The sequence below is a fragment of the Cyanistes caeruleus genome, chromosome 9 (assembly GCF_971803275.1).
Source record: "Cyanistes caeruleus chromosome 9, bCyaCae1.hap1.1, whole genome shotgun sequence".
Taxonomy (NCBI): Eukaryota; Metazoa; Chordata; class Aves; order Passeriformes; family Paridae; genus Cyanistes; species Cyanistes caeruleus.
The window spans coordinates 20,458,842-20,485,408 of NC_141709.1; the positions used below are offsets into that span (position 1 = coordinate 20,458,842).

General features: G+C 39.2%; 2 protein-coding genes across 20 annotated transcripts in view; one reads left to right on the top strand and one right to left on the bottom strand.

The window, feature by feature from the left end:
• The window catches only part of DNAI3 (dynein axonemal intermediate chain 3), a 28,260-nt gene extending 17,213 nt beyond the window's left edge, over positions 1–11,047 (bottom strand). For 4 of the 15 annotated variants that reach the window (XM_086901556.1, XM_086901555.1, XM_086901553.1 and 1 more), the window contains exons 1-6: positions 10,863–10,980; positions 5,346–5,430; positions 5,059–5,097; positions 3,718–3,812; positions 1,311–1,492; positions 661–765 (exon numbers count right to left, since the gene is read on the bottom strand). In XM_086901556.1, coding sequence (XP_086757682.1) covers positions 661–699 — 39 coding nt within the window. In that variant the 5' untranslated portion in view covers positions 700–765; positions 1,311–1,492; positions 3,718–3,812; ... (1 more) ...; positions 5,346–5,430; positions 10,863–10,980. Of the gene's footprint in view, positions 1–660; positions 766–1,310; positions 1,493–3,717; positions 3,813–5,058; positions 5,098–5,345; positions 5,431–7,859; positions 10,468–10,862 lie in introns of those variants that run through there. The other 11 variants (XM_086901554.1, XM_086901552.1, XM_086901549.1 and 8 more) reach the window with 7 other exon arrangements.
• On the top strand, positions 10,451–26,560 carry MCOLN3 (mucolipin TRP cation channel 3). Of its 5 annotated transcripts, XM_086901558.1 has the most exons (15): positions 11,097–11,213; positions 11,305–11,386; positions 14,216–14,445; positions 16,240–16,407; positions 16,929–17,082; positions 17,555–17,639; positions 17,720–17,816; positions 18,410–18,509; positions 20,283–20,395; positions 20,473–20,622; positions 22,557–22,658; positions 22,770–22,892; positions 23,425–23,631; positions 23,991–24,120; positions 25,308–26,560. In XM_086901558.1, the coding sequence occupies exons 3-15, from the start codon at positions 14,218–14,220 to the stop codon at positions 25,325–25,327; spliced, it is 1,677 nt and encodes a 558-aa protein (XP_086757684.1). In that variant the 5' UTR covers positions 11,097–11,213; positions 11,305–11,386; positions 14,216–14,217; the 3' UTR covers positions 25,328–26,560. The 5 variants fall into 5 exon arrangements, with proteins under 5 accessions (XP_023787922.2, XP_086757684.1, XP_086757688.1 ...); XM_023932154.2 differs by lacking the exons at positions 11,097–11,213; positions 11,305–11,386 and adding an exon at positions 10,451–10,561; XM_086901562.1 differs by lacking the exons at positions 11,097–11,213; positions 11,305–11,386 and adding an exon at positions 12,339–12,428.
• The last annotated feature ends 7 nt before the right edge of the window (positions 26,561–26,567 follow it).

Sequence of the window (26,567 nt, forward strand, 5' to 3'; positions counted from 1 at the left end):
GTTCATTTGTGCATTAGAATTTTCCAATAATATTTAATATTTAACTACTAAAAGAGACTATTGTCTTGAAAGCAAATAATTTTATATAAAAATAAATTATAGTGATTTTTGTCCATTAGGCCCTCTGGCCTGGAACTGCATTTTACTTTTCTTAATTTTTGCTTCTCCTGATTCCCTGATGCTGGATGGCAAATTTATATTGAAAAATTATATATTTTTTCTATAAACATTCTCTTACAGTGCAGCATACAAGTTCTATTCATCTAGAGCTATTTAGAACTCAAGAAATTTTCATGATTTGAAGAATATATTCATGGATACTACGAAAAATAAGTATAGTACTTATTTGAAAACGCTCAGTATATTTATTGTCTGTTATTTTTATTTCTGAGAAGTCAGGGTATTGAGAAAATGAATGCTTATGATAAAAATGCAGCAGTGGGGGTTATACTATCTCTCTGAAGTAAAATACAAAAATTTAATTTAGCCCTTCTCAGTAAAAAAATATATTTTTACAGTGATACACATATTTTTCTATGATCAAGTTAACCATGAGAGAAATATTGTGTGCTTAACAATACCATTCATAACATCTTTGTTTGAGACTAGATTCTGAAATATTCAGAGATAGAAAAATATTTTGGCATACGTGGATTTTACCTTAAGAAAGTTTTCCTTGGCTTCTTCAGAAGCAACCATATAAAAATTCTGTCCATACTGGAAGTCTGGATCAAAAACTACCAAGAGTTCTTCCCCTGGATATTCCTATTTTAATGAAAAAAAATAATGGAAAACTGAAAACAAATAATATTCCAAAGAAACATGAGGTTGTGATTGGAAAAGCTACTACCAATTTAGTATCTCAGGTTAATTTTGTATTCTTAATGGAGAATTTCATGTGCTAATTGAAAGGAATAGATAGGGCTTATTTTGTAATAAAAGTGAGTCTGGGACAAAACTAATCTTTCATATGGACAATTAAACTGAAAAGAAACTGTTTTGATGATTCTCAGTAAATAGGCCATGAATTAGGGGAAGCCAAATATATGAAGCTCTGTCATTTCACAGAATCAAAACTAATAGTATTTATGTTACTTTTAGCATATTTTCAATCTGAAGTTAGTAAAAAAAAAAATGCACGGCAAGCCATGAGAAACTTTGAGTCAACAATGGTCCACAACCTCTAGCACTCAGGTATTAGAGCATCAGTATGTTTACACAGAGTCAAACAAGAACAGACCCTTCTTATTCAAAAGAATTGACACTCTGAGAGCATAAGTCTTAAAGTGAGAATGAAATATGCTACATACTAGGATAACTTTTTTGAGACGGTGGAAATCAGAAGCTTTAGCTCTTGTTTTCACGTCTTGAATTATGTCCTCTTTTCTAATACACTTGAAACAATCTTTTTCTGTGACATCTTCATCAGGTCGGCAATTAAAAATTTCTTGGGTCTTTGCAGTCAAAAGCAAGGGAAAGATTTCTGGGTGGCCTATGAAAAAAAGCAAAATTGCATGATAACTTCAGAGTGTCATTTAAACATGCATATATACTTTGATATCTCCATGCTTTTACTGTTTCTATCATAATGCCTTTGAACCTCTCAGCTTTGTTTTTGGTATTTTTCAAAGCATGAAATACAAATGATATTTACTTTATTAATCTTTGAAAATACTCTACCCAACATTTTGCACATAATGAATATGATTTCCCTGGTATGAGGGGCTTTTTTCCTTCTTGATCAACAGGTTCTCTACAACTTTAGTGAGAAGCCTTTAATGGGTTGGCTTTAATATTTTATGGGCAAAATCACACACTTCTGACTTACGAAAGCTTTTAATAAGTACCCTGTGGTCCTTCCTTAGGGCAGCACCATATTAAGCCAAAGTTTAATGTAGGTGAGGCTTCTCCCAAGTAAGGATGCTTTTCTGATTTCAGACTTTCATCTTGCTCCCATTGAGTTCAGTGTGCAGTAGACACTACTTCTCACTAATCAAATGAGACTAAAGCAAGCTCACTGAGATTAAAGACTGAGATTTCTTTTCAGCTTTATTGGAGCTGTTGTTTTCTACACACATGATGTCTGGTAGGTTCATTCATATCAACTCAGAACAAGATATTTCTTATCCTTGTGCTAGCACAGATATCTTCATTGGTTTTGGGGAGGTTGGATGCAGTTAGGTGACCTGTTGACTGTGCTTTGCAAACATTCAATCTGAGGACAATATATAGTGCTTCTTATTGTGTGTGCCAGCTGTATGTGAGTAAGGCTGAATGTATGTAATGCCGGTCTTTCTCATGTTCCATGTTCCGTCTCCAGCTTGCATTACAGCTCTAAGTGGCTAAGATCACTCTAGGCCCAGCTAGTTGAATCCTGCCCCTGACATTCCTCCTTTGCTATACTGGCCTGCTAGCAGACTCATGCTCTGTCTCAGCTGCCCTAGTAAGAGCATTCCTCATGAAGTCCACTACATGTTTGCCTGAGAAAGATAGCAGATACTCATCTTTTTAGTGAACTGGAAACTAAAAGACTTAGGGACATGTATACTGTGTACTGGTTTTCTGTACTGAAATGTGCTGGGTGTTGTGATAATAGCTGATACTTTCTATTTTTGTTTCAGTCTCTTTACTTAGTTTAAAATAGTATTTTATCTTAATTCCCAGCACCTGTGGGTTTTTTTCTCTTTGTGCATGCCTTGAAGATAAGTTGACATACCTCAAATGATGATTGTGACTAGCTGTGTCAGCACATTTTGAGAAATCATCTCTAATCTAAACCAACAAGGACTAACAAAATTATAAATCCTCCTTAATCTCTGCACAATCCTATTGCATAATTCATTATGCTTGATGAATCTGACACTTATCCTTTAAAATCTTTCAGAGCTGCTACTCCACTGCATCTGTTCTGCCATAGTCATCACTAAAATTAATGGCAAGCCTGATGTTTCTGGTGCATGCTACACTGTTCCAAGTATGGATTACTTAGTGTCCACTCGTTCTTTCATAGCACATACAATCTGTTTGTAGCATGCACAGGCCATTAGTTCACTTTCATCACAAGCTGTAATCAATATTGCATGATTTTCCTTTTTGATATCTTGGAAAGTTCCAGGATTTCTGAATGGATGCTTCCAAAAAATACAAAATCATAGGGGTGTGGATTGGGAAAAACCTCCAAGTCATCTGGTCTAAACTCACTATTGCTAACATCAGACCTCAAAAATCCCAGCCAGGGTTGATGGTTGTTTTTAGACATTATTATCTGTAAAAATAAGCTTTTATGTTACTGTTTTTAAAATGCTGAATCATGTATAAAGCCTTGTGCACAAATGCTAATGCTGAAAAAATCCTTTTAAAGAGATGTAGGTTTCACTGCCAAATGAAACAAGCATGAAATTTAAGCAAAAATACAATGGACATCACTACAAGAGGAAACAGAGTAAGACAGATACTCTAAATGCATTTTTTCCAACGCTCTCTTGTTATAAGCCCAAGTTAAAAACAAAGTAATGATCAGAATTAAAATTACACCTTTCAGTCTAAAGAACTAAAATTCTATATTGCAGAATATTATTTTTAACAGAATCTATAGTATAAGGAGCTGATACTGGAGTTCTTACATTATAAACATTTTTATTGAATGCTATTTTCCAGTAAAAAGTGTGTAACATCTGATAATAGGCTTTACATTGCTCTTCTGTTAGTAAATTGTACCTGTATCATTTGTAGCAGCCAGCAGCTCTTAGTGCTACGAGAACTTCACAGAATACCAAGAAACTCTAAGGAAGAAGTAAAGAACACTTGCAGGCCTAAGGAATGAGTGCATGGAGTTTAAATCTTGCACAGGCAGTGTCTGTGTTAGGAAAGTGTTATTTTCCTACTTTAAGCAACTGGTTCCTAGCAGTAGTTCAGCTGTTAGAGCTCTAACCTTATTTGCCAGTAGGTGGAGATACAATTCTCTCTTACTATCTGTCTGCTGGAACATTGAAAATACATTTTTTAAAGTACCACTTTAATCATCTGTGGGATCACTTCTTGTGCATTTTCATTAACTGCAGCTTAGCCATTTTGGTGATGCTAACCAGAGAACAATTTTCACCCAGTGCTCAGAGGATTATGGAGGAAAACAAGTGATTTACATTTTCTTATAAAATTACATAGTTTTTGTATTCCTTGTTTGCCACACTGTTTTAACTTTAAACAATAAAAGCTGTATTGTTAAAAGCCAATTAATAAGAACCCTTTGGGTCGTTCCTGTAAACCATAGATAAATTTTATTTTGATATCAATTTAAGTTATATCTGAGAAATAATTACACAAATTGGGTCAGAAGGAAACACAACCACAAATATGGAAAATAAAAAAACATTGGAAATAATTGGGTGTCTAAGAAAAAAAGAATATATTTAAATTCAGATAATTGCATACTTTTAGCCCTTAACTATGGCCATGCTTAAAACTGAACTTGCACATAAGCGAGATTGTAACTTTTAAATGGTTAATTTTTCCCCTACAAAAATATATTATAAACATATTATAAATATATAATAAAAATATGCTAATCAATATCTGTTGGTATTCATGGTTAAAAAACACAAGTGATGTGCTAAAATAATTTTCTCATAAAATTTAATAATGGTTTGACAAAGAGCAAATATTAATGAATTATTTTTTAAAAATCATGTTTTACTTTTAATTGCTGAACTATTTCTAAATACAAAGAACCCTATAATTCTGTTATGATGATTTTTATTTCCCCTTATACCAAATCCTCTCAAACCAAGAAAAAAACCTCTTCTACAAACCCATACTTGTTTCCTGCTGCACTGCCTCCTACTCAGAGCCACTGTAATCACTGTGATAGCTGCATTTCTAAATGGTTTATATTTTTTCATTAAAAAATCATTAAATATATTCTCTATTTTTCATAAAAATAATATTTTTATTCATAAAAAATATTTTCTTTTTATTCCCTGCATTAATAACACTGAAGCTTCAAAATGCTTTGACTATTTCAGAACTACTACCTTAAAACTCAGTTATCATAGTACTTACCTATACTGGCCATAGAAAGATCAACTTCCTTCTTTTTACCTGAAATATAATGACATGATGTTATCAGTAGTGTTGGTTACATAACTATAATGAGTAATTTTACCTCTCTAAGTTATTTATATAAAATAGCATATTCTAATTGATCTCATGTTTTTTTAATGCATGAGGCCAAAATAATTAAGGTAGATCTCATGTAAGCCCAGATTGCTGTTTGTTTCATTGTTGCTGTACCTTACATACAAAGCTGTGCTCCTTTTCCTGTTCATGATTCCTTAGCTTTGTTTTACCTTTTTGTTTCTTTGTCGATGTTTTTGAACCTTTCATGGTGGTCTTGCTGGATTTGGGACTTTCTGATATTTTTTCCCGATTTCTCTAGAGAAAGATACATATCATCAATAATTTTATATAGACAACAGAATGCACCATGTATGAGTGAAAATTTGGTACATGACTTTATGTAGCTTATCATTACAGTAATATTTTCATATGCAGCTAAAGGTATGTTTCATAGTTTTAAATCATAAGCTGTGTTTTCATATCACATGAAAAACTTATTTTGTACAGGGTGTTTGAAAATGAGCACTGACTTTCCACAATAGTGACAGGTTAAATTAGGATAGAGGTTTCCCTTCATGAAAGTTAAGGACCTGAGATAAAGTGGGAAGAGCATGGGTGAAAATTCACTAGTTATAAATGTTTGTCCCAATGTCTGTAAGTGTAAATCACTACTCAGCTGCACAAAGCTTTTCTATTTCCAGGGTTTTTTTCAGTGTAGCTCTGTGGAGGACAAACTCAGGAAGATGTATGCCTTGTTAAATGTAGCAACCACACAACAGGAGATATTGTATAGAAGACTACTCCTGTTTCATTTGCTCTCCTTCATCCTAATATCTGGAGAAAGGATTAGAACAGTAGTGCAGGAAAGTCTTGGTTCCATGGCAAGGAGAAATCCTGTTCAGCCTGCCCGCTGCTCAGGCTGGACAGCACCATCATGTGGGAGGAGCTCACATAGCAGCCGATGGAAGAACTAAATCAGGATGGCCCAAATTCTCTTACAAGTGTTAAAATAGTTTGATGATAGTATTGAAGAGGCAGAGGCATTCAGATGGGATGAGGACTATGGGGTTCTCACTTTGTTTGTGTCCTCCCTCTTCCATGATCACACTTTTTAAGGCTGTAAACTGCCTGGGAGTTTTTTTAAGTGTCTACAGAGCACCCTACAGTATTTGGGTGCTATTACAATTTTACTGCTAACAAGAGGAAAGTAGATGAAGATAGGACAAAAAGAGATAGCACCTTTAAGAATGCTGGCATGACATAACTATTTCTGATGATCTGTTACAGGAGCTATAGCCTGTCTGCCTGTGCATGTGAAGAGCACTTCTGCTGTCAAGATGCATAAGGTGAAAAGATGAGTTTATAAAATAAATGTTCCGTCCTGAGGGTTTGCTTATGAACAGCCTAAAAATAGTGAGTGCTAAAACAAACATGCTGTGGCCTGTGTATTTGCAATTTCAGTGGCACACCCAGACTGAGAAACAGTGTCTTACTGTTTTGTAACACAGTTCTCAAATACTCTAGAAGCAAGCAATATAATCTTAGCTTCTGATCTAAATTTTAGTAGGAAGATGACCACTGATGGCAAGATACAGGTCATGGATTATAGCCAGATGGAATAGCTGAGGTTTGGGGTACATGTTGGCCTCCCATGAGCTCAAGGTAAATTTCAGTTGGCTTTAATGTGATCAGAGTCTGACATTCTTATTACAGTTATGCATTTTAATTTTTCACTCCAATCGAAGTAGTAAAGTATACTCTATAAATCCTCAGACTCTTTTCTGTATCATACTGCATCTTGCAGGTCACAGGTGGTAGGCTGCATCCATGACACATTAGTGTATTTCTCTCTTGTTTTGTCTCTCTTGATTATGGCAAATGCAGTCCCCTCCATTAATCTGTCTGTGAATTTTATTGAATCTTCTGCTTCTTCCAAATACCAATGCAAAGAAAATTAATGTTTCAGAATTCTGAAACTTCTGCTGTGCATGGGATGATGTTTTTATTCCATTCCCCAAATAATATATAATGAATCTAACGAGAAAGTTGGGAGTTTTTTCTGCCCTCATTCTCACAGTATTTTTGTCAAATACAGGAGTAGAAACACTGTTAACATAGTTCTGTGTAACAGTCAATATATTTATATATAAATATAAATAATAATTATAATAATAATATAATAATAATATTTCTTATCTATTTTCATATATATGTATAATCTTTGAAAGGAGACTGTGCAATATGCTTAGCTTACAGTTCTGAAACACTTAGGCCTACCTCACTGAGAGTGCATATCAATTCAGATGGCCAAGAGATTGATTTTTCCTTATTTAAAAAGGAAAGCTGTGCAAAGCTGTTTCTTATCTATCTTCTTGTGTATATTACATATAAAAATTGTAACCCGTGTTGTAAATTGGTTGACTATTCTAATTTGAAACCAACCTTTATGCCTCTGTATAAGAGAGACAGCCCTCCAGGAGAGGAGGTGAGAGCAGCTGTTGTAGTAATTAGTTAGTAATTAGAAGGACAGTATGAACCATCTCAGATATATTCCAGTCACAATGTCTTACTTCACCATTTCATAATTATGCACTGCAACAAAACTAGTTTGGAAATTTTGAGTGAGTTCCTCTGAATATCCTAAACTCTAAGTCACATGAATGGAGGATAAATTGAGAAGGCTGACATAAGTCACATCCTATGTTTAGTAAAATAACTCACAAATAAACACAAGTATATTTTACCTATAAAAACAGTTAAAACTCTTGGAAATGGTGTCCCAGTAATCAGTTCCTCCTCCTTCACTGAAAGGATGAGGTATGGAGGTAGATGCAGCACTATAGAGAGAAGGGCTGTGCTGGTGAAGCTGGTGTCAGTGCCTGGTGCATTTGTTAATACAAAAAGTGCCCTTGTTCAAGGGCTGCAGATGGATAGAGCAGTCAGTGGGACTGTTCCCACTTCCCTCTGGGATGCACAGGACCTCCCAGCTGGAAAGCAGATAGAAAAATACAAACTATTTATCTCCTTTTCAATATGCCCAATACCCTTTCATGCCTGCCCTCTGTCATCCTGTGGCCATATGATTGTCAGTGGTCAGGAAACAGGGAAGGCCTGCAGAGAAAGCGAAGACAGAGCCTCCAGAGCTTCTCTGGAAGCATAACCAGGCCCAAGCTTCTAAGAAAAGTTGGTTTTTACACAGGAATATGGTAACCTCCAGGTTCTCACTTCAGGAAACACTGTGAACTTTCAAATGTGTATTGAAGAGCAGCCTTTTGTACATCACCTCTTCCAAACAAGCATAAAAGAACAAAAGTCACAATATGTAAGTTAAAGATGCTATTTTCAGCACTTTCTTCTTAGTTTGGGGGTTTGCTTTTTTCCCCCCTATGTTTTTATGCAAAATACTAAATGCTATGAAGAAAGACATGAAAAAAACAGTCCATATTAGTGAACTGTCTGAAAATGTGACCAAAATAATTAATTTTTAAATCTATGGTTAGGTCCTATTCACTTAGGAATACTTCTATACTGCTTACTTAAAAAGGACTTGTCAGGGCACACACAAATGTATTATGCCTTTCCATTATGTTCATAAAAAAATCATGATTCTGTGATTGAAAAGAGGTTGGAAACAACATTTAAATTAACATAATTTGAAAATTTTAAGAGTGGAAAATCTACATAAAATTGCAGCCTTTGAAAATCAGTTGTCATGAATACTGCCATGTATTTTATTTTTAAAAAGTAAGTAATATTTAGATTTCATTAATTATGTTCATCCTAATTTTTCAGCAGTTTTCCACTTGAACACAGTGTTACATTATGTAATTGCTAAAATCTGGGTAAATATTTGACAACTCTGATATTTTATAGCCAAGTTTGTTTACAGACGTCTCTAATATTTTGAACATTAGGCTTAAGAGAAAAAATAAGATCAGAGTGTTCTCCTAATTATTTAATGTACTGAAACATTTACAGCTATAAACAAATCCGTGAAGTTGCTAGGTGCTGCAAAAGGCAAAAACTAATTAGCTATCAATTCTACCAAAAAACCTGTCTGATTTGAGGACACAGAATGATTCATTAGTTGCCTAATTGAACGATTTAAGGTCAAGTTTGTGTGCATTATTATTTTAGGGCAGTAATTTATTATAATTTGGAATGACAGAAGAATTAGATGCATGCCCATTTTACAAAAGCACTACAAGGAAAGGATCAAAACCATGTGCTAATTGCTTTTTTGTTCTATCTCTAGAAAGCTAAAAAACACATTTCCATTGGTAAACATTTAGGAACTTGCTAAAAATACCATCTTGAAAATTACTTTGTCTCTCCAAAAATTAATGTACAATGTTGCCTTTAATTAAATTTATTCTATTTTGCTCCATGCAAAGAGCAAGTAATACAAAATTATTAAAAATTATTAATAATCCTAGTGCATATTTGGACACAATTTCATTGTTAAAGTTGTAGGGAGTAAAGCTGAAGTTTTGGCAACTGCCAAATCAATTTGAATGGTTTCACACTTATAACTTTTCATCATATCAGGCTTACTTGAACCTGGTGTTGATTTTGTTATTTGATGGAAACCAGTAGGTGTAGTTACAGTATCTGGGATGGTAAGTGCAATGGGTGTAAAATTAGGTTAAGAATTAATAAGAAGGCCATAGGAGAACAAAATGGAAAACTTCATTCTAATGTTGGTTAATATTGTATTCTGATTCTCTTTTCTTTCTTTCTTTTACTTAAAAAGAAATTGATAAAAACTGGAAAAGGTATAACAAGGATGATTGAAGACATAGAACATATTTTGTACTGAGAATAAACCAGGATTATTTTTAGCCTGAAAATTATCTAAGTTGGTGAAATCACAAGAGACGCAGAGAAAGTGACCAGGAGATGCTGATTCACGGTCCTAACACGAGACTGAGCTGGCATCACATGAGCTTACGGATGTGGAACAAACAACTGGGAACAAACAACAGGACTGCAGAAGTGTTTCATTGCACAATAAATGCATGAATTATGGAATATACTGCCTGTAAACAGGACAGCTGCCAGAAGCACACAATTTTAGAACGTAACAGGGCAAACTGACAGATGAAAAACTGAGGGTAACTAAACATAATGATAATGCATTTAGCTATAGAAATTAATCCACAAATCCAAAAATTAAAAAAAAAAATAGGCAAGTGCAAAGAGTGGAAATATGGCTTTAGTGTTATCTTGCCCAGACAGAACTTCTGGTATGAGCAGATACAACTGGTCTAAACTATTTAAATAGTGTAACAATTTGGGTGGTACTTAAAAAGTTACTAAGTGTGATATGGAAGTTGTCATAACACGGTCCTGTCAGGAACAGTAACATTTGTTGCATTGTCACGACTTTTGAAACATAAATTCTATACTGTAAAAATTGACTTAGATTAGACTTCTTTAAGCAGAGGTAAGAAAAACAACCATCTCTGTGGAGTCTGGGGATGGGTGTGTGTGTTTGCGGGGGTTTGCCGGGCTGCGGCGGGGCTGGGCAGTGTTCGCAGGCCCGCTCCAGCCTCCGGCACAGCCCCTCACGGCACGGAGGAAGGCGCTGCCTCGGGCCCGCGGGCAATGAGGCGGGAAGAGGCGGCGGAGGCGGCTCGGCCGCAGGGGCAGCCCTGTTGCCGGCTGCTGGCCGTGTGGTCTCGGGTCGGGAATCTTTCACCGCTTCCACAGCGCTGCCGGGTCACCTTCGTGTCCTTTGTCCCTACCTGTGCGGCCGCGGCCCTGCGCGTCCCCGGCGGCGCGAGGTTGTCATGGCGATGGGGCTAGCCGTGATTGACGTCTCGGTCAGGCAATCATCGCCCTGCTCTGCAAACCCGCCCCCGCGGCGGCTGCTTGCAGGGCCGCCCCAGACAAGAACTACTCATCCCAGCATGCCGTGCGCGGGAAAAGTGCCACCGGCGGGACTCTGGGGCGCGGGGCATGATGGGGTCTGTAGGCGACAGGCGGCGGCAATTCCTTCTGCAGCCAGGCCAGCCGCGCACCCTAGTCCAGGCATCGGTGTTTGCCGGACAGTGTGGTGTGGCTGTCTCCCGCTGGGGTTGAGGCGATTCGATGCGGTTTGTTAATGTGAAGATTTGTATTCTGTATCTTTTGTATTTTGGATGCATAAAAATATTTTAGTTTGCCTTGCTGCGATGTAAAACACAGGAGCCCCGGAGTCTCTCTCTCTGTACAAAGCACCCAGTTCTGTCCTTGGTGCCACTCCGAGGTCCATCCACCCCTTCTTATGGTAAGCAGGAGGATTCCTTCTGTCTTCCGTGTCAGTCTGGACAGCCAGGAAGTTCCCTTTCTCAAAATGCCTGCTACTCTCTTTGTTTTGGTCTTCCCCTTATTTTACCTGCTCCTTTTATACCAGTGTTCAGAGTGGTACTTTGAGCACAAAATAGGCAGCTGAAGACTGAGCACAGTTATAACCTGAGGTTTATCCTCTTGTCAGGCAGCAATGCCAAAGGAATCATTTACGCAGCGCAGTGGGGCTGGCACAGACCCAAGGCAGGAGTCCGTTCTCTTTGAAGTTCAGTTAATAACTTTAATAGCTTAATTTCGTATAAGTGGAATGACTTAAGCATATCCACTGTACCACTAGCTGCCTTTCATAGCTACAGTTCTGTGACCTGAAAGGGACTTTGGGGGCTTTTTTTTGTTTGTTTTGGATTTTTTTTTATGACGAGCGCTACACAGCTATTTATAACATTATTTCCCCTGGTGGAGAAGTCTAAGTCAATAAATCTGGAGCCGGCATTACCATCCCATAGGAAGTGTATTACAGTGTGGAGAGCCGCCCGTCACGTGCGGCAGGAGGGAGATGTGCAGCACAAGGTGTCAGAGGCCGCGTGTGCCGGTGTGCACAGCACAGGGCGGCACAGCCCCGCATAGCCGAGCCTAGCCCGGCACGGCACAGCCCCGCATAGCCGAGCCTAGCCCGGCACGGCACAGCCCCGCATAGCCGAGCCTAGCCCGGCACGGCACAGCCCCGCATAGCCGAGCCTAGCCCGGCACGGCACAGCCCAGCCCAGGGGCCGGCGCGGGCTGGCGGAGGCCGCTGCTCTCCCGCCCAGCCAAGCGGAGCCGGGAGGGCGCGGGAGCGGGGGGCGTCTGCGGGCACCGGGCTGCGGGCACCGGGCTGCGGGCACCGGGCTGCAGGCACCGGGCTGCGGGCACCGGGCTGCGGGCACCGGGCTGCGGGCACCGGGCTGCGGGCACCGGGCTCCCACGGCCGCCCCCGCGGCGGCAGCAGCCCCCGGAGCGGCAGGAGCGGTCACGGGTGGCAGGTACGCGGGAGCCTTCAGCAGCGGGGGAGAGGGGTGGGGGCGCACCCCCGGCCCCCAGCCTTGGCCCTTGGGGTGCCACGGTGAAGGGGTGCCGAGGCCGGCGGGGACAGCGGCTGCCGCGCTCCGGCCTGGCCGGTGGTGGCGATGCGGATGCGGGCGGCTCCCGCCTCGGCCGCTGTGCCATCCGCAGGGCTGCGGCAGCCCGCGGGGGCTGGGAGCCGCCTGCAGCGGCTGGCAAGGGCAGGGCGGCTGAGGGAAGGGCCTGGCCCGGGTTGTGGGGCAGCACGGAGCTGCGCCTGTGGGAACGGCAGCCCAAGCCCACCGTGAGGGCCAGAAGTGGGTCCGGGTTTTTTGGTTATTTGTTGGGGTTTTTTTTTTTTTTTTTGTGTTTTGTTGTTGTTATATTTTTTTTTATTATTTATTTATTTTATTATTATTTTTTTTTAATCCAGCACAGGTATTGACAGGACTATTTCAGTGGCAGAATAGAGCTCAGTTTTAGAAATGCTGGATCAGCTATGAGGAAGATGAGTGACAACCATAGCATATTGTACTTTATCCTGCAGGACAATGGAAGTCCGATAAAACAGGAGCTGAACTTTATTTGCTCTCTGTATGGGCCTGTTCTTAGCGTTAAACTGCTGACTCAAAACTTTTCCTGCTTTGCCTGACAATTGGGGAAATTGAAGGTCTCAAGTCATATCTGAAACAGACTGTTGTTCTGCTCTGTGCAGGGGCTGCTGGAGGAGACTGGATGTGACTGGACATTTGTAAAAACCAGTCCTGATGATGATGTTTTGTTTGAGTTACATACAAAACTATTCTTATGGGAATCAAAAATAAACTGTCTAATAAGGCACACCTTTATTCAGAGCCTAGGCTGTCTTCTCTGTTCTTAATGTCATCAGTCTTTTATCTGAAATCAATATTCCTGGCTAGTTCTTAATTATTTTATAAAGTGTTTATAAAATGTTTGGGAGTCGGTGAATTTAGTAACAGATCAAAACATAAACATGCTGAATACTATGCAGAGTAATGTCTCAAAACGTACTTTTAAGGTTCTCATCTTTTCCCTTCATACTGAACTCAAATGTGAGCCTCTTCAACTAATCATGATTCAATTACCTTGTGGTCCTTTTGTTTGGTTCGTCATTGCTGGTGGTTTGCATTGGGTCTTTCATGGCCAAAGAAAAAGTCATAATCCTGCCACATGACAAGTTAATGCTCTCAGGTAATTTATCTGAATTGCAATTTGTCATGGTCCATCTCCATTTCCAAGAGTGAACTGTGCTAATAGAGTTTTATAATGCATAAGAAAACCGCTGCCTCTTGAGAATTCCATTTCTTTCAGGGATTTGACACAGGCTTGTAGGTGTGGGGGAAAATGCTAGCTACAGCAATAGATTAATTTTCCCAAAGCGTGAATGCTCATGAGAGGCTTTTGGTGCTCTTCTTGAGTCAGGATGTCTTGCACATATGCTGTTGTTGTCAAGTGAGAGAGGAAGACATTTTCAGGAACTGACCCTGTAATTCCAAATGGACAGCAATTCCACTATTAAATAAGTGTCCTGGCAGCCTAGCTGCAAATTTAAAAACTTGCCCATAATTTTCTTGGAGTTCTGCAGAAAATGTGCAATGAGAAAGGTGTGAAAGTCACTGTAAAGTGTAAGTGCCTTTCACAGACGACAAATGCCTTTGGAGTCTGGGTTGTTAGTGCAGACTGATCTGCTGCTACTGCATTGGTGCTTGCATGTTTTTCAACTGACAAGGACTACTTTTCTTTTCAGAAATGGAAAATCCTGAAGTGGCTGTGAGCAGCTGCAGCGCTCATGATGAGGAAAACCTTTGCAGCTACAAACGACACTCATCAGTATCACAGGAGGGGATTTTGGAAGATCAGCTTAGAAGGAAGTTAAAATTTTTCTTCATGAACCCATGTGAGAAATTTTGGGCCCGGGGCAGAAAGCCTTGGAAACTTGGGATTCAGTTACTCAAAATAGTAATGGTTACAGTTCAGGTGAGTACCTATGAAAGGAGGGACTCAGCCTATGGGAAGTCAAATGAATGCAGGTGACATGCTATTCATGGTGTGGTGCAGAGAAAGGGAACGAATAGATTGCAAAATTCTTATTTGCATATATGTAGCTTAGATCTCAGGTGGCATAATTTTCTCCTAAAACTATGGACTGAAAAAAATAGTATTCTAGGAGTACAGATAAAAGGAATCATGTTTAAGGGCTCAACTTGGTTTTTTACTTTACTTTTTTTTCGTTGCCATTTTTCCCCCCAAAGGATGGCATCCCTACACATCTGTTACCCAAGTACCTGCTTCACTGTTGTGTTTGAGGGAAGGAAAAGTTGTCTCTGTTTCAATATCACAGTGATAAGAAATGAAAGTGGTGACCTTTTAATGATGTTCACTTGTATCTTGCATATGGCGTACAAACTCTTGCATTGAAAAAAACCTCAGAAATTTTTCCTCACTCTTTCTCTCACCCGGCCTTGCACCACAGATTTCATATAACACATTTATCTGTTGCTCAAAACACAATTGTTTGTCTCAGAGTTCTGTGGTTAAGGCAGAAGAAAGTTTTTATAAAGCCTTTCTAAGGCCCCAGATGATCCTCCAGAGCTGCCCAGATGTGATCTCCCTTTATGGTCATGTGCTATGACAGTACATGTATAGAAAAGAACGTTTTCTTTCCATTTTCATGAATGATGGCACAAACTGCAGAAATAAGAGTTCTCCTGCTGTGCATCTGGCACCATGTTTGTGTCCCTTACTGTTTCATTTTCAAATGTACTTCATTCTCTGATTGCCATCTCTCCCCTTTTGCAACTAAAAGTAAGAGTTAGTGATGAAAGAATCCAAATAAAAAAGAAACTAATGCCAATTTTGTATTTTCAGAGAAAACGTGTCTGTAGGTAATTCAGTCTGAGCAGTGTTGCTTTGCTGGTATATTCCTGTGTGCTGAGCACACTGAGCTTGCCTACAGAGCATTTCAGTATCTCTGTAACTGAGTTACCCTTATCAAAACCTGCATCTCCAGTTTGCACCATGGCCATAAAACTAATCTGTAGACTACTGATTCAGACTTATCTCTGATGAGTTTCTTCACACTACACCTGACACCAGATTTGAAACAATAGTCAAGAGAATTGTAAGCTCCCAGGAACAGTACATCATGTACTTCTAGAAACATTTTCTAGTCTGGATAGTGACTAGTAGTAGTAGTAGTGAGTTTTGTGCTCACTTTTTATGAACAGTTGCAATATATTTATTTTACCAGCTTCAGGTGTTATCCTGCTGCAAGCACAGCTTTGGTGGGTTATTCTCAAAGCGCTTTTCATTGAAACCTGATTGAGAGATGTTTGTTCTCCTGAGTTGTCCTCAATCTCCCTTTTGTGCACTGGAGTAAGGACTTCAAAGTGGGATCTTGTTAAGTCTTATCCTGCCTTTTTGGCTGAGGAATAATGATATTCCCCCAGGGCAAGTCAATTGACGCCAGGCCAAACTAACAAAGCATGTGTAACAGTATAGGGAGCTGGAACCTGAGATGGCATCATTTTCTTCCTAAAAATTCAAGTCCTTGGCCAAGATGCTGTAAACATGTTGAAGGCACACATTAGTGAAACCCTTTGCTTCCTTAAAGCCAAACTTTCATTTGACCAGCTGTGAAATGGAGTGGCCTGCATGTAATTGCCATGTCTACCAGTGAGGCAGAAGACTGGCTGTTCATAAAACAAGGTTCATATGTTAATCCAGAAGCCAACTTTGTCTTTGAACAGAAAATATAAATGTCTTTTTCAGCTGGTGGTTTTTGGATTGAGCAATCAAATGGTGGTTGCCTTCAAAGAAGAGAACACTGTTGCATTCAAACATCTGTTCTTGAAAGGATATATGGACAGAATGGATGATACCTATGCTGTATACACACAAACAGATGTTTATGACCAGATATTCTTTGCAATAAACCAGGTAGGAATTGTTGCTGCAATATGTACAATATATATGATCTTTGGCTGGGTACCTTTTTTAAAATTTAACTTCTGTGTCAATTGCCTAAGACTAAAGCATCAACTCGTTTAGGTTTTCTTTCATTGCTAGAGCACTGTAATGAGGTAACATCCTTAAAGCTAATCAATGTACTAGTTCTACACTAAAAGCACTCCTTGGATCTGAGCCAGAATTCTTTGCAAGTAACAAGTTTGGCTTTCTAGTAAGGATTGTAAGGAGAAAAACATAATAAGCAAAAAGGTATTTAGATCCAAATCCTGTAGTTAGTGTTTTTGTCAAATACCTTAAGAGATTTGAGGACTCAGCTGTTGTGTGGTTTAGGTTTCATAGCTCTTTAGGTGACCTTTTAAATAAAAGAGATGGGTTATAACCACTTCTGGTTTGCTTTGTTTTTGTTTTTTTTTTGTTGTTGTTGTTTGTTTTTTCTCATAGACTAACAGTTTTATTGCTATTTAAATTGGTTTGTTTGTTTTGAACTTTAGTACCTTCAGCTGCCCAACATCTCTGTTGGAAATCATGCTTATGAGAAGAAGGGAACAGAAGAGACGCCTCTGTCTGTTTGTCAGCAGTTCTACAAGCGAGGAATCATCTGTCCTGGAAATGACACCTTTGATATAGACCCAGAGATTGTGACTGGTGATGAACCTAATCTATTTTGTCAGTTCTTTGGGAGGATGAGACCTACATTTTTGATAAATTCCTTAAAAAACTTTACAGTACGGTATAGTCTTATCGCATGATCTGTATTGAACTTACTACCAGCCAAAACCAGTAAGAAAAGTTCTGTGTAAGTAACCTCTAGCCCTCACCTCCAATGTCTGATGCCACAAAGAAGTGAGGAGCCTTTAGCACTGATGACCATCTAGTACAAGTATTTGGGGCTAATTTTCAGGAGTGTTCCCTGTGAATTCATGATGAATAACCTGGCTGCTGTTCAGGGAAGCCAGTGTATTTGCCAGTTGGCTTCTCAGATGACTCCTCACTCAAGTGTGCTATCTTGTCTGGTGTAGCCAACAGCTCATAACAGCCTCGGGAGTGGGACAGGCAGATTACGGTTAAAGAACCTGATAATCCATGAGATATTGTTGTGAGTCCTTATCCATTCCAGACTGCTTGTACATTGAGCCAACGACTTCATTAGACAACACAACAATGGGAAAGCACAATTTGAATTTCACTCTGGATTTCCCCAGGTGAGGAGGAACGAACACCTCCTGTGTTGGGGTATTGGTGCATTTTCCCTGTGCAAGGCTGACCTGAAGCTCTGTTGCAGGCTGGTGGCGGTGCAGCTCATGTTCAATCTGAAGGCAATCAACCTCCAGACCGTTCGTCACCACGAGCTCCCCGACTGTTACGATTTCACTCTGCGGGTATGTGGAAGCCTGCCACATGTCTTTCTGCTCAAAACCACAAAATGACTTGCTGGTTTACAGCACAGTCAGCACAGGTATTTTCTGTAGTGTTGAGTACCCCTGGGTCAGTGGTGCCTGGATTACTCTGTTATGGCTTAGTGTAGCCTGTAAATAACCAGCAGTTGTCACTCTTGGAGGTTAAGCTTTCAGTGCTCCTGATGTGGTCCTGAAGTACTTGCTTGGCTTACAGCCACTTGTGCTCTAATCCATCTGAAGTATAATGGAAGTGTAAATCTCTTCTCTTTAGAGAGATGCTTCTGGGAAAGATCATAGAGGAATGAGGATGTAGTTTAAAAGAATTTCACCTAGTAATTGGTTGATTGAACAATTTTTGGCAAATACATAGTTCAGCACATTTGTCTTTCATTTTGACAGCATTTATTTGAAGATACTGGAATTAGTTTAAGCTTAGGAAAAGTTTTGTAACTTCTCCCCTAGGAGAATTTTTCTGCATCATTATGCAGGCTTAGCAATACAGTGGGCTACATACGTAATTGTTTAACTTTATAAAGATACGCACCTATTTTCATTTGTTTTTGTTTTTAATACAGATTGTGTTTGATAATAAAGCACACAGTGGAAGAATTAAAATAAGTCTAGACAATGACATAGCGATCAGGGAATGTAAAGACTGGCATGTTTCTGGATCAAGTAAGTGACATAAATGTGTTCAAATTTTCATGCTGAAATTGTGTCCACTAGCACAATTTCCTTAACCTTTTTCTTTATGAAAAGGTGAGGCACCACTGACATGCAATCTCTAGCATGTGCACTCTAGGTCTGATTTTCTAAGAAATTGTTGTTCTTCAACCTCTGATCTGAAAACCTGGGAATCCAACCACAGTGTTACTTTCTGTAGCAGTTCTCAAGGCTTGCACCATTGATAATGGCAAACCAAAATTTTTCCACACCTCACTGTACATCGTTCTGTCTTTCGCTACTGAACTTAGGCTGCTCATTCCTTCAGGCAGAGTTGTGAACTCTTCTAGCACCAGGCAACAGGACACATGATAGTGGTGGAAAGCTGAAGCTGATTTACTCTTATTTCAGGACTGAGCACCAGGAAAGATAAGGAAGCTTTGTTGCTAAGGCTTGCTGGAGTGTAATGGCTACAAGCACTTCTTATTGTTGCTTAAATGACATTTGCTGTGTATTTGGCTATAACTGAGGTGCACAAGATGGTTAAATTTCTTATATAGTGACTCACAAGAATGCACCACCTTTGTTGACAGACATTTGGCCTGGTCAAAACATCATCTTTTTTCATCAGCAAAAATAATCTCTTTGATAGTCAGAAGCTTTCCAGGACTTTCAGATTCCACTTTGCAATAGGATTAACCAGGTCCTTCTTTCTACTTTGCCACTTTCTCTGTTAGGGCCTGTGTTAGGGAATGAAGAGCTGGTAGTGGAAAAGGGTAACTGGTGTTTTTGTTAGATCCAGACTGAAATTAATTAGTGGGGTCGGGTGGGAGTGCATCCCGGAGCTCAGCGCTGCCGTGCCAGCCGTGCCCAGCAGGCGGCGCTGCCTGCAGCGCTCCCCAGCCACTCCCGGAGCCCCTCTGGATGCTCTGCGCCGGGGAAAGGCTGCAGCCGCACCCCAACAGCTCCTGCCTGTTCCGCACTTACATGGCAAAACCGTCTAAACGGCAGCAGTGTAACAGGGGAGTACTGGGTGGGCTTTTTCCGAGTAGTGCAGTTCATGAAGTCAACTAGAATTTCAGCAGCCCGTTTTGTAGAATTGGTGTATGTTCTTGCAAATTTAGCATTTTTTGTTTGTTTTTTTTTCAAACCACTGTCCTTTTAGCATTAAAAATCTAATCCTTCCACTGTCTCACCTATTCTCAGCTGTATGATAGGTATAAAAACAAACAAAAAGATTTGGTGCAATGTTTAACATTAGATGATCAAGAATGTCAATTTTAGTAACAGATGGAGAACTCATGTCTAACACAATGTTGATCTTGACTTGCTGAGCAATAGTACAAATTATCTGCACTCCCATAGGACAGAAAACCTGATTGTCAAATACTGGTCTGAAAGAAAAGATATATATTTTGAAATTCCTAGGATTTTGAAAAAAAATTATGAGCAGCTCTATGACTCCAAAGGCCATTCCAGTCGCTGTAAAATGATTAACTCTCACCAATAATCCTGCAGGACTATAAGAAGCACTCACTCACACTGATATAAGTTTGATGTGGTATCAAGCCTCCTAAATTTACTGAAGTGGTATCTGTAGTGCAGATGCACTTGCATCTCTCATATAATATGTCAGATAGACTTTAGTGGGAAAAAATGCTAAGATTTTTCTTAATTCAGTTGTATAAATTTATTTAACATCAAAACTTGATTTTTACTTCAGTAAAGCAGTGATGGTCAACAAGAATGAATGCACTATAAACATGTACATTTTTGTTCTTGCAGTACAGAAGAATACTCATTACATGATGATCTTCGATGCTTTTGTCATATTGACTTGTCTGGCTTCATTGATTCTTTGCACACGATCAGTGATTAAAGGAATTTGGCTCCAAAGGGTGGGTATAGCTCCTTCTTTGGAAAGTCTTGTCTTGTGTAAGCCTGATTAACTGTTTTCTTTCCTCTTTTCCCCTAGGAATTTGTAAGCTTTTTCCTATATTATTATAAGAAAGAAGTATCTTTCAGTGATCAAATGGAGTTTGTCAATGGATGGTACATCCTGATTATGGTTAGCGATGTCCTAACTATTGTTGGATCAACTTTAAAGATGGAGATACAAGCTAAGGTAGGCTTGTCACACTGTCGGATGGAAGCAAAACTGCTTCTGTACAACCTAGGTTCAAACCTCTCAGAGAACTTTAGGCTGGCTGTACTTGCTTCTGAGTCGCATGACATGCAAGTCATGTGAGTTGTTTCTAGTAGCAAGATTTAAAAACTTCAAATATCACTCTATATTATAGTGCTGAATTATCTTTGCTCCCTGTGACTCTGAGGAATAAAATGCAGTTCATCTCTGAAAGTCTGACTGTTAACTTCCTCCCTTCCTCACTTATATTTGCTCATTTGATGAAATTTTTCAAATTCAGCATTTAACTTTTGGAACTCTGTTTACAAGTGTTTAACAGAGTCTCTCTCCTTAAATATCACTTTGCTGCTTTCCCAGCCTTTGTTTTCCAGCATGTATGTAACAGTCAGCCATAGCAGTGGCTGATTTCAATTTCTAAATATTTTCACTTTCTAAAATAAACTTAATATCGACAAAACTCACAACTTGTAGAACATTATGTTTTACAGAATTAGGGAAGAAAAAATATTATAACATGCTATCCTGAAGCATTCTGATATTCAGATAATATTGTTCTTCACAGAATCTGTAGCAGACTTTGAAGTGTGACATTGCAACATAGTGGACTTTGGACAGTAATGATGAAAGGATGGGTCTGAAATCCATCTGCTGACAGCTTGACTGTCACAAACACCCTGTACAAATTGCCCTGTCTCACCACAGTACTATAAACTCACTGAGAGTAGAAAGCAGCTGTGAGGAAGTCAGCTAAGAGATAGCTCCATCCTGCTTTGGGAAAAGCAAAGAAGATAACAAGATTGGAATAAGATCTTTCATTTGGGATTCCTGTATCTTATATTATAAAGACATCCATTTATGTATGTAAGAGTATTTTATTAAAACTCCTCATTACAGGTTACATTTTGCTCAATTTTGCAAGCCTTGTGGAACATAATAATAAGATCTTGTTCCATGTTACTGTATGAAAGTGGTTGAATAACATGTACACATTAAAGCAGCCTAAATTTGTTTCTTGTCAAGCTCTAAATGAATTATGCTGATAGGAAAGATTAGCCAATACCCATTGCCAAAATCTATTATTTACATTTTATTCTTAGGAGAATAGAAACAGAAATTAATGAAAACTTCTTTTCAAATCAGCTGTCATGATCTATGTCAGAGGAGAGCTGCAGTTCAGGAACAGAGTACATGCTAATTTGGATGAAAACAGGCCAGTATCTATAGGTGGAAAAAACAGCAAAGTGCCAATAGATATAAGTTCTGGATAGAATTCAATAGAAGCTAATTAGTCTTCTCCTTGATAGCTTTATATAGCTCATAGATCCCAACTACATAACAAGATCCTCCTGGGTATTTATCTGAACAATGCTGACTAGTCATGCTAATTTTGACAAAGAGCTTTTCCTATGTACTGGAATAACTTTTTTTTCTCCTGTGTCATGTTTACCCTGTCCATTGGGATGCAGTGCTGAGATTCCTAAGATGCTCTGAGGAATCTGTCAGTACAGATTCCAGAAGCAGTTGCTGCAAGTCTGGAAGCAGCATAAAAATGTTTGCAGTGCTACTGCAGATCTTGGTGAGCTGGGTACAGAGGAGGTGTCTGCTTCTGCAGTGCACCTGCCTTACAAATAAAGCTCATCTTGTGAGAATCTGTTTTACAAACAGCCATGAGTAAAGGCATGAGCAACTCATGAAATGAGTTGCACTTGAAAGTGGCCCTGCTCTTTCGTGGGACCTCTCTCTAATGCATATTGCCTCAAACGAATTTCTAATTGGGAGAGTTTGCCAAAGGAAAAATGTTTCTTAATAAATCTTTGTAGTAATGGGAGTCACAATTTAGAAGCTGTCAGTTGTTACAATAATTAATTTTTTCCCTTTCTAATATTTTTGCTTTTTCTCTTGCATTTTTTCAGAGTCTGACAAGTTATGATGTCTGCGGCATCCTCTTAGGAATATCTACTATGCTTGTGTGGCTTGGAGTCATTCGCTACCTAGGTTTCTTTCAGAAGTATAATGTAAGGATCTCCTGGGATCTTCATACTGTTGGTATTTATTCTGTTTGTTGCTATAAGAGGACTGGAAGAAGTATCTGGCTGAATTCTAACTGTTTGCATTGCTTTGTGCAGCTTCTCATCCTAACACTGCGAGCAGCATTACCCAACGTAATGAGATTCTGCTGTTGTGCTGCTATGATCTACCTGGGCTATTGTTTCTGTGGATGGATTGTACTGGGACCATACCATGTGAAGGTAATGTTCTGACCATGAAAAAAAACCAGCTTGGATAACAGAATGAGAGATTACAACTGTTGTTTTCTAGTTCTCCATGTCAAGGCTTCCCTTAATGTAAAAATAGTGCATCTCCAACATGATGCTCTTCTGTTTGAGGAGTCTGACTTCCATGAGTCAATCAGACTTTCCTCAAGTTATGAAAGCTCCAAGTCAGAAGTGGAAGCTGTAATGACTCCCAATCACATGCTGATATTTTAAGAAATAATTTCCATTTTGCAGAACACTGGAATCTGACTAAAACTTTGGAGACATTATGCTTATCTCTCTTAAAAGATAAATTTGTTTATCTGAATCAAATGTGCATGTGTATAGGAGGTGACAAACTCTGCTTGTTCCTCAGATGTTTTACTGTTTGCACCTTGTCATCCCCTGGGTGTAGGAAGCTATTTGAGGCAGTCAGTCATCAGCAGTGTATGTTCTTCATGTTGTGTACAGTCTTTGTGTCCAAGTAAAGCAGTGACACATCCTTGTCGTCTTCCCTCCTCTCTAGTTTCGCACTCTGAACATGGTTTCTGAATGCCTTTTTTCATTGATCAACGGAGATGACATGTTTGCCACCTTTGCACAGATGCAGCAGAAAAGTTACTTGGTTTGGTTATTCAGTAGGATCTACCTCTACTCCTTCATCAGTCTGTTCATCTATATGGTGCTGAGTCTCTTCATTGCACTCATTACAGATACATATGAAACAGTCAAGGTGAGCACAGACTGTTCATTTGGAATAATAGTGCAAGGTTGGTGCTGTCAAAACTCTCATCTCTCTCAATGTTTTAACTTCCAGTGCATACCAATCTAAAGAACAAGTATGACTACTTTTGAGAGTACAAAGTGATGACAGGAGGGTTTTTAATCCCTCTCTACTTTGTTTTTCTTAAAAAGTCTGTCTGTTTTTCTGCTCCAATGGAAGCTAAATATCTAAAAAGCAGTATTTTCACATTAGGTCCTATGAATCTTCTAATTTCAGACTTGAGCAGTGTCTCAAAAGTGGTCTGGGGGGAATTTGGATTATCCTAGGTTTTATCCTTGTCAAAGGTTTAATTAAGTATCAATTTTTAGCACTACCAGCAAGATGGCTTTCCTGAGACAGAACTTAAGAGATTTATATCACAGTGCAAAGACTCACCAAACTCTGGGAGGTACAGGTTAGAGGAGGAAAGTTCTGCATCTCTCTTCTGTTGTTGTAATGGTATGTATCTATATTAAAATGATCTATTAAGGTATATGCAAAAGCAGCATGCTAAAACATGTCCCTGGTACAATGTTTATGACAAGTACTTAAATTTTGGGGGAAGTAGTGTTGGGGGGCAGGTGGGGGGACTCACACAAAAATCCCAAACTATTTCTAATGAACAGAGCACTGCAGCTGACAAATTTCTAAGAAGATGTGAGGGAACTTCCAAATTAAGAATCACTTAACATGTGAAAAATTATACAGAAAGTAGGATAATATTTAGAGTAGCTTGGGAACCCCATATGTTTAATGCGTATGCATTGACATTTCCTGTACTCACTGCAACAAGCAGGACTTAAGAGAACTCATCCAGTGTTCTCTTATCTACTTTTTAATCACACCTTGTGCAGGTAACAGGCCTGAAACTTGGGGAGAAAATCAGCTTGTCCAGGTTTTAAGACAGCATGCAGTTTAAGATACTACCACAGCACTTGGAAAACATTGCCCTAACTTCCATTATGGAGAGAAAATGCTTCAGTTATTTGAAGCTGTGTTTCTTCAGGAATACTGATTGCAGGATATGTGGTTTATATTTAACCTGGCTGGCAGCAAGTCCGAGTCTTCCTTGCTGAAGAGTCTTTTGGTGGGGGAGCTGAGAAACATTTGCCACTTGATTAAAAAGATCAAAGGTGCAACTCTGTGGTATTGGGCTTTTCTGGTGGGCTGTACTGTTACAGGCCTGATAGAACATATTTATGAGAGGGAAGAGATGGGGACATATTTTGGAGCAGGGAGATGACAGATCCTGCTGAGAGCCAGCCCCTGTTCTGACCGAGTGTCTTACTGGAGATAAAAGTGTGGGATGAAGCAGAGCAGGGCATCTTGCTCCTGGGTAAAGGGCATGGACACATTAATATTTCCTTTTGTGCACACACCTCTCAGTTTTACCAGACAAGAAGGCCAGCATAAAATTGGACAGGGTGGGGATGTAATAATTTTCCTACTGACTGTGCAGTGGGGATCAGGCATCCAGGAGAGCAGTGAACATCATGTTCAGAATGTTTTCTGGTGGTTCATAGCAGTTTCTTGTCAATGAATGTCAAATTTTTAATAGTTCAGTTGCATTTTTCAGGCTCCTTGTACAGTGAAACTATTATTTTGATGCATGTACCTGACAGCTTCCCCCCTCCTCTCTTGTACAGGTTGTAGTGAACGTATTTAATGGATTGTGGGAGCATATCATGGAGGCTTTAAAGCAGCACACATTGCAAGAACTGGACAATGGATCTGGTGGAAAACTTTATCTCTGAAGACTTAATTTGCTTTTCTCAAAAAACAGGCCTGTGGCAGAAATTTATGCTAAACTTACAGATTTTTTTTTGATTAGACATTCACTGCTAGTTCAGAGGGCTTGGGGATGGTTTTTATTAGTTTTATTCTATTTGTTTCCTCAGTTAAATTGTGCTAGAATGCAAAGGGCATAAAAACCTGTCTGTGTTCAGACTTGCCTAGATTATAAGAGTAGAATATAGATGTAATAACTTTCAACAATAAGTAGAACTAGTGCCGGAAAACTTCGGCTTTGAGCACCAACCTAGCCCTTAGTACTGCAGGCATTATCTGTCTGTGGCTGACCTGTTACTGAATGAATGGAAGCTCACTAGAGCCCTCAGCATTTTTTGTTTGTTTGCACTCACAGTAAAAATAAATACTATGAAATTTGGTGTAATGTGTTTCTGGAGTCATTACAGTGAGTTGATATGCAAGCCATTCAAACATAGCTGAAAGCATAACATAAATATTTCTTTAAACACAAGTACCACTGGATGTAAGTGACAATCTATTCTCAGAGAGCTGGGATATGCCAGGCTGACTGAAGTTAGAGGGATGAGCTGAGTGGAGAAATGTTCTCATGTATCAAGCACTGAGCAGGGTCAGTTACAGTCTTCAGCTTAACAGTGTTTGGATCTTACGTTTTTAAAGGAAAAATCAGACAAAAACCTTTGCAAAATATCTATTTTTTAAAAATTTGAAATCTTCTTCTGGCATACAAGTCTGTAAACCTGAAGTCTAAACTAAGTTAAAGACAGAGGAGATATGTCTCTGAGAGTCTTATCTCTCCACACTTTAGAAACTGGATGTTTCCTAGAAACTTAATAACCTGCTACTGTCAGTGGCTGGCTGAAACATTAGCTCTTGTAAAAGTTCAGTTCTGACAACTTAGTTTATATTCTTTGTTGATTGTGATAATATTTAATGGATGCCTTCTTTTCTATATTCATTCTGGGAGCAGAATAGAAAACTAAAGGGAAGCATATTTTAGAGAGCTTCCATTTGTGAGCAACGGTGCTGTAGCTCTGTGTGACAATGTATAATTCTGCAGAGGACATTAAACATGTTCTGTCTGAATGCTTACATATTGTAAATGTGCTACAATAAACACAGCTGCAGTAAATATTGGG

Bases quoted from the DNA above. Each gene is read 5' to 3' on its own strand.
- MCOLN3 (XM_086901563.1), top strand. From the start codon at position 14,218: ATGGAAAATCCTGAAGTGGCTGTGAGCAGCTGCAGCGCTCATGATGAG. The intron at 17,640-17,719 runs GTGAGGAGGAAC...GCTCTGTTGCAG, and splicing joins TTCACTCTGGATTTCCCCAG to GCTGGTGGCGGTGCAGCTCA. The intron at 24,121-24,515 runs GTATGTATCTAT...CACCTTGTGCAG, and splicing joins TCTCTTCTGTTGTTGTAATG to GTAACAGGCCTGAAACTTGG.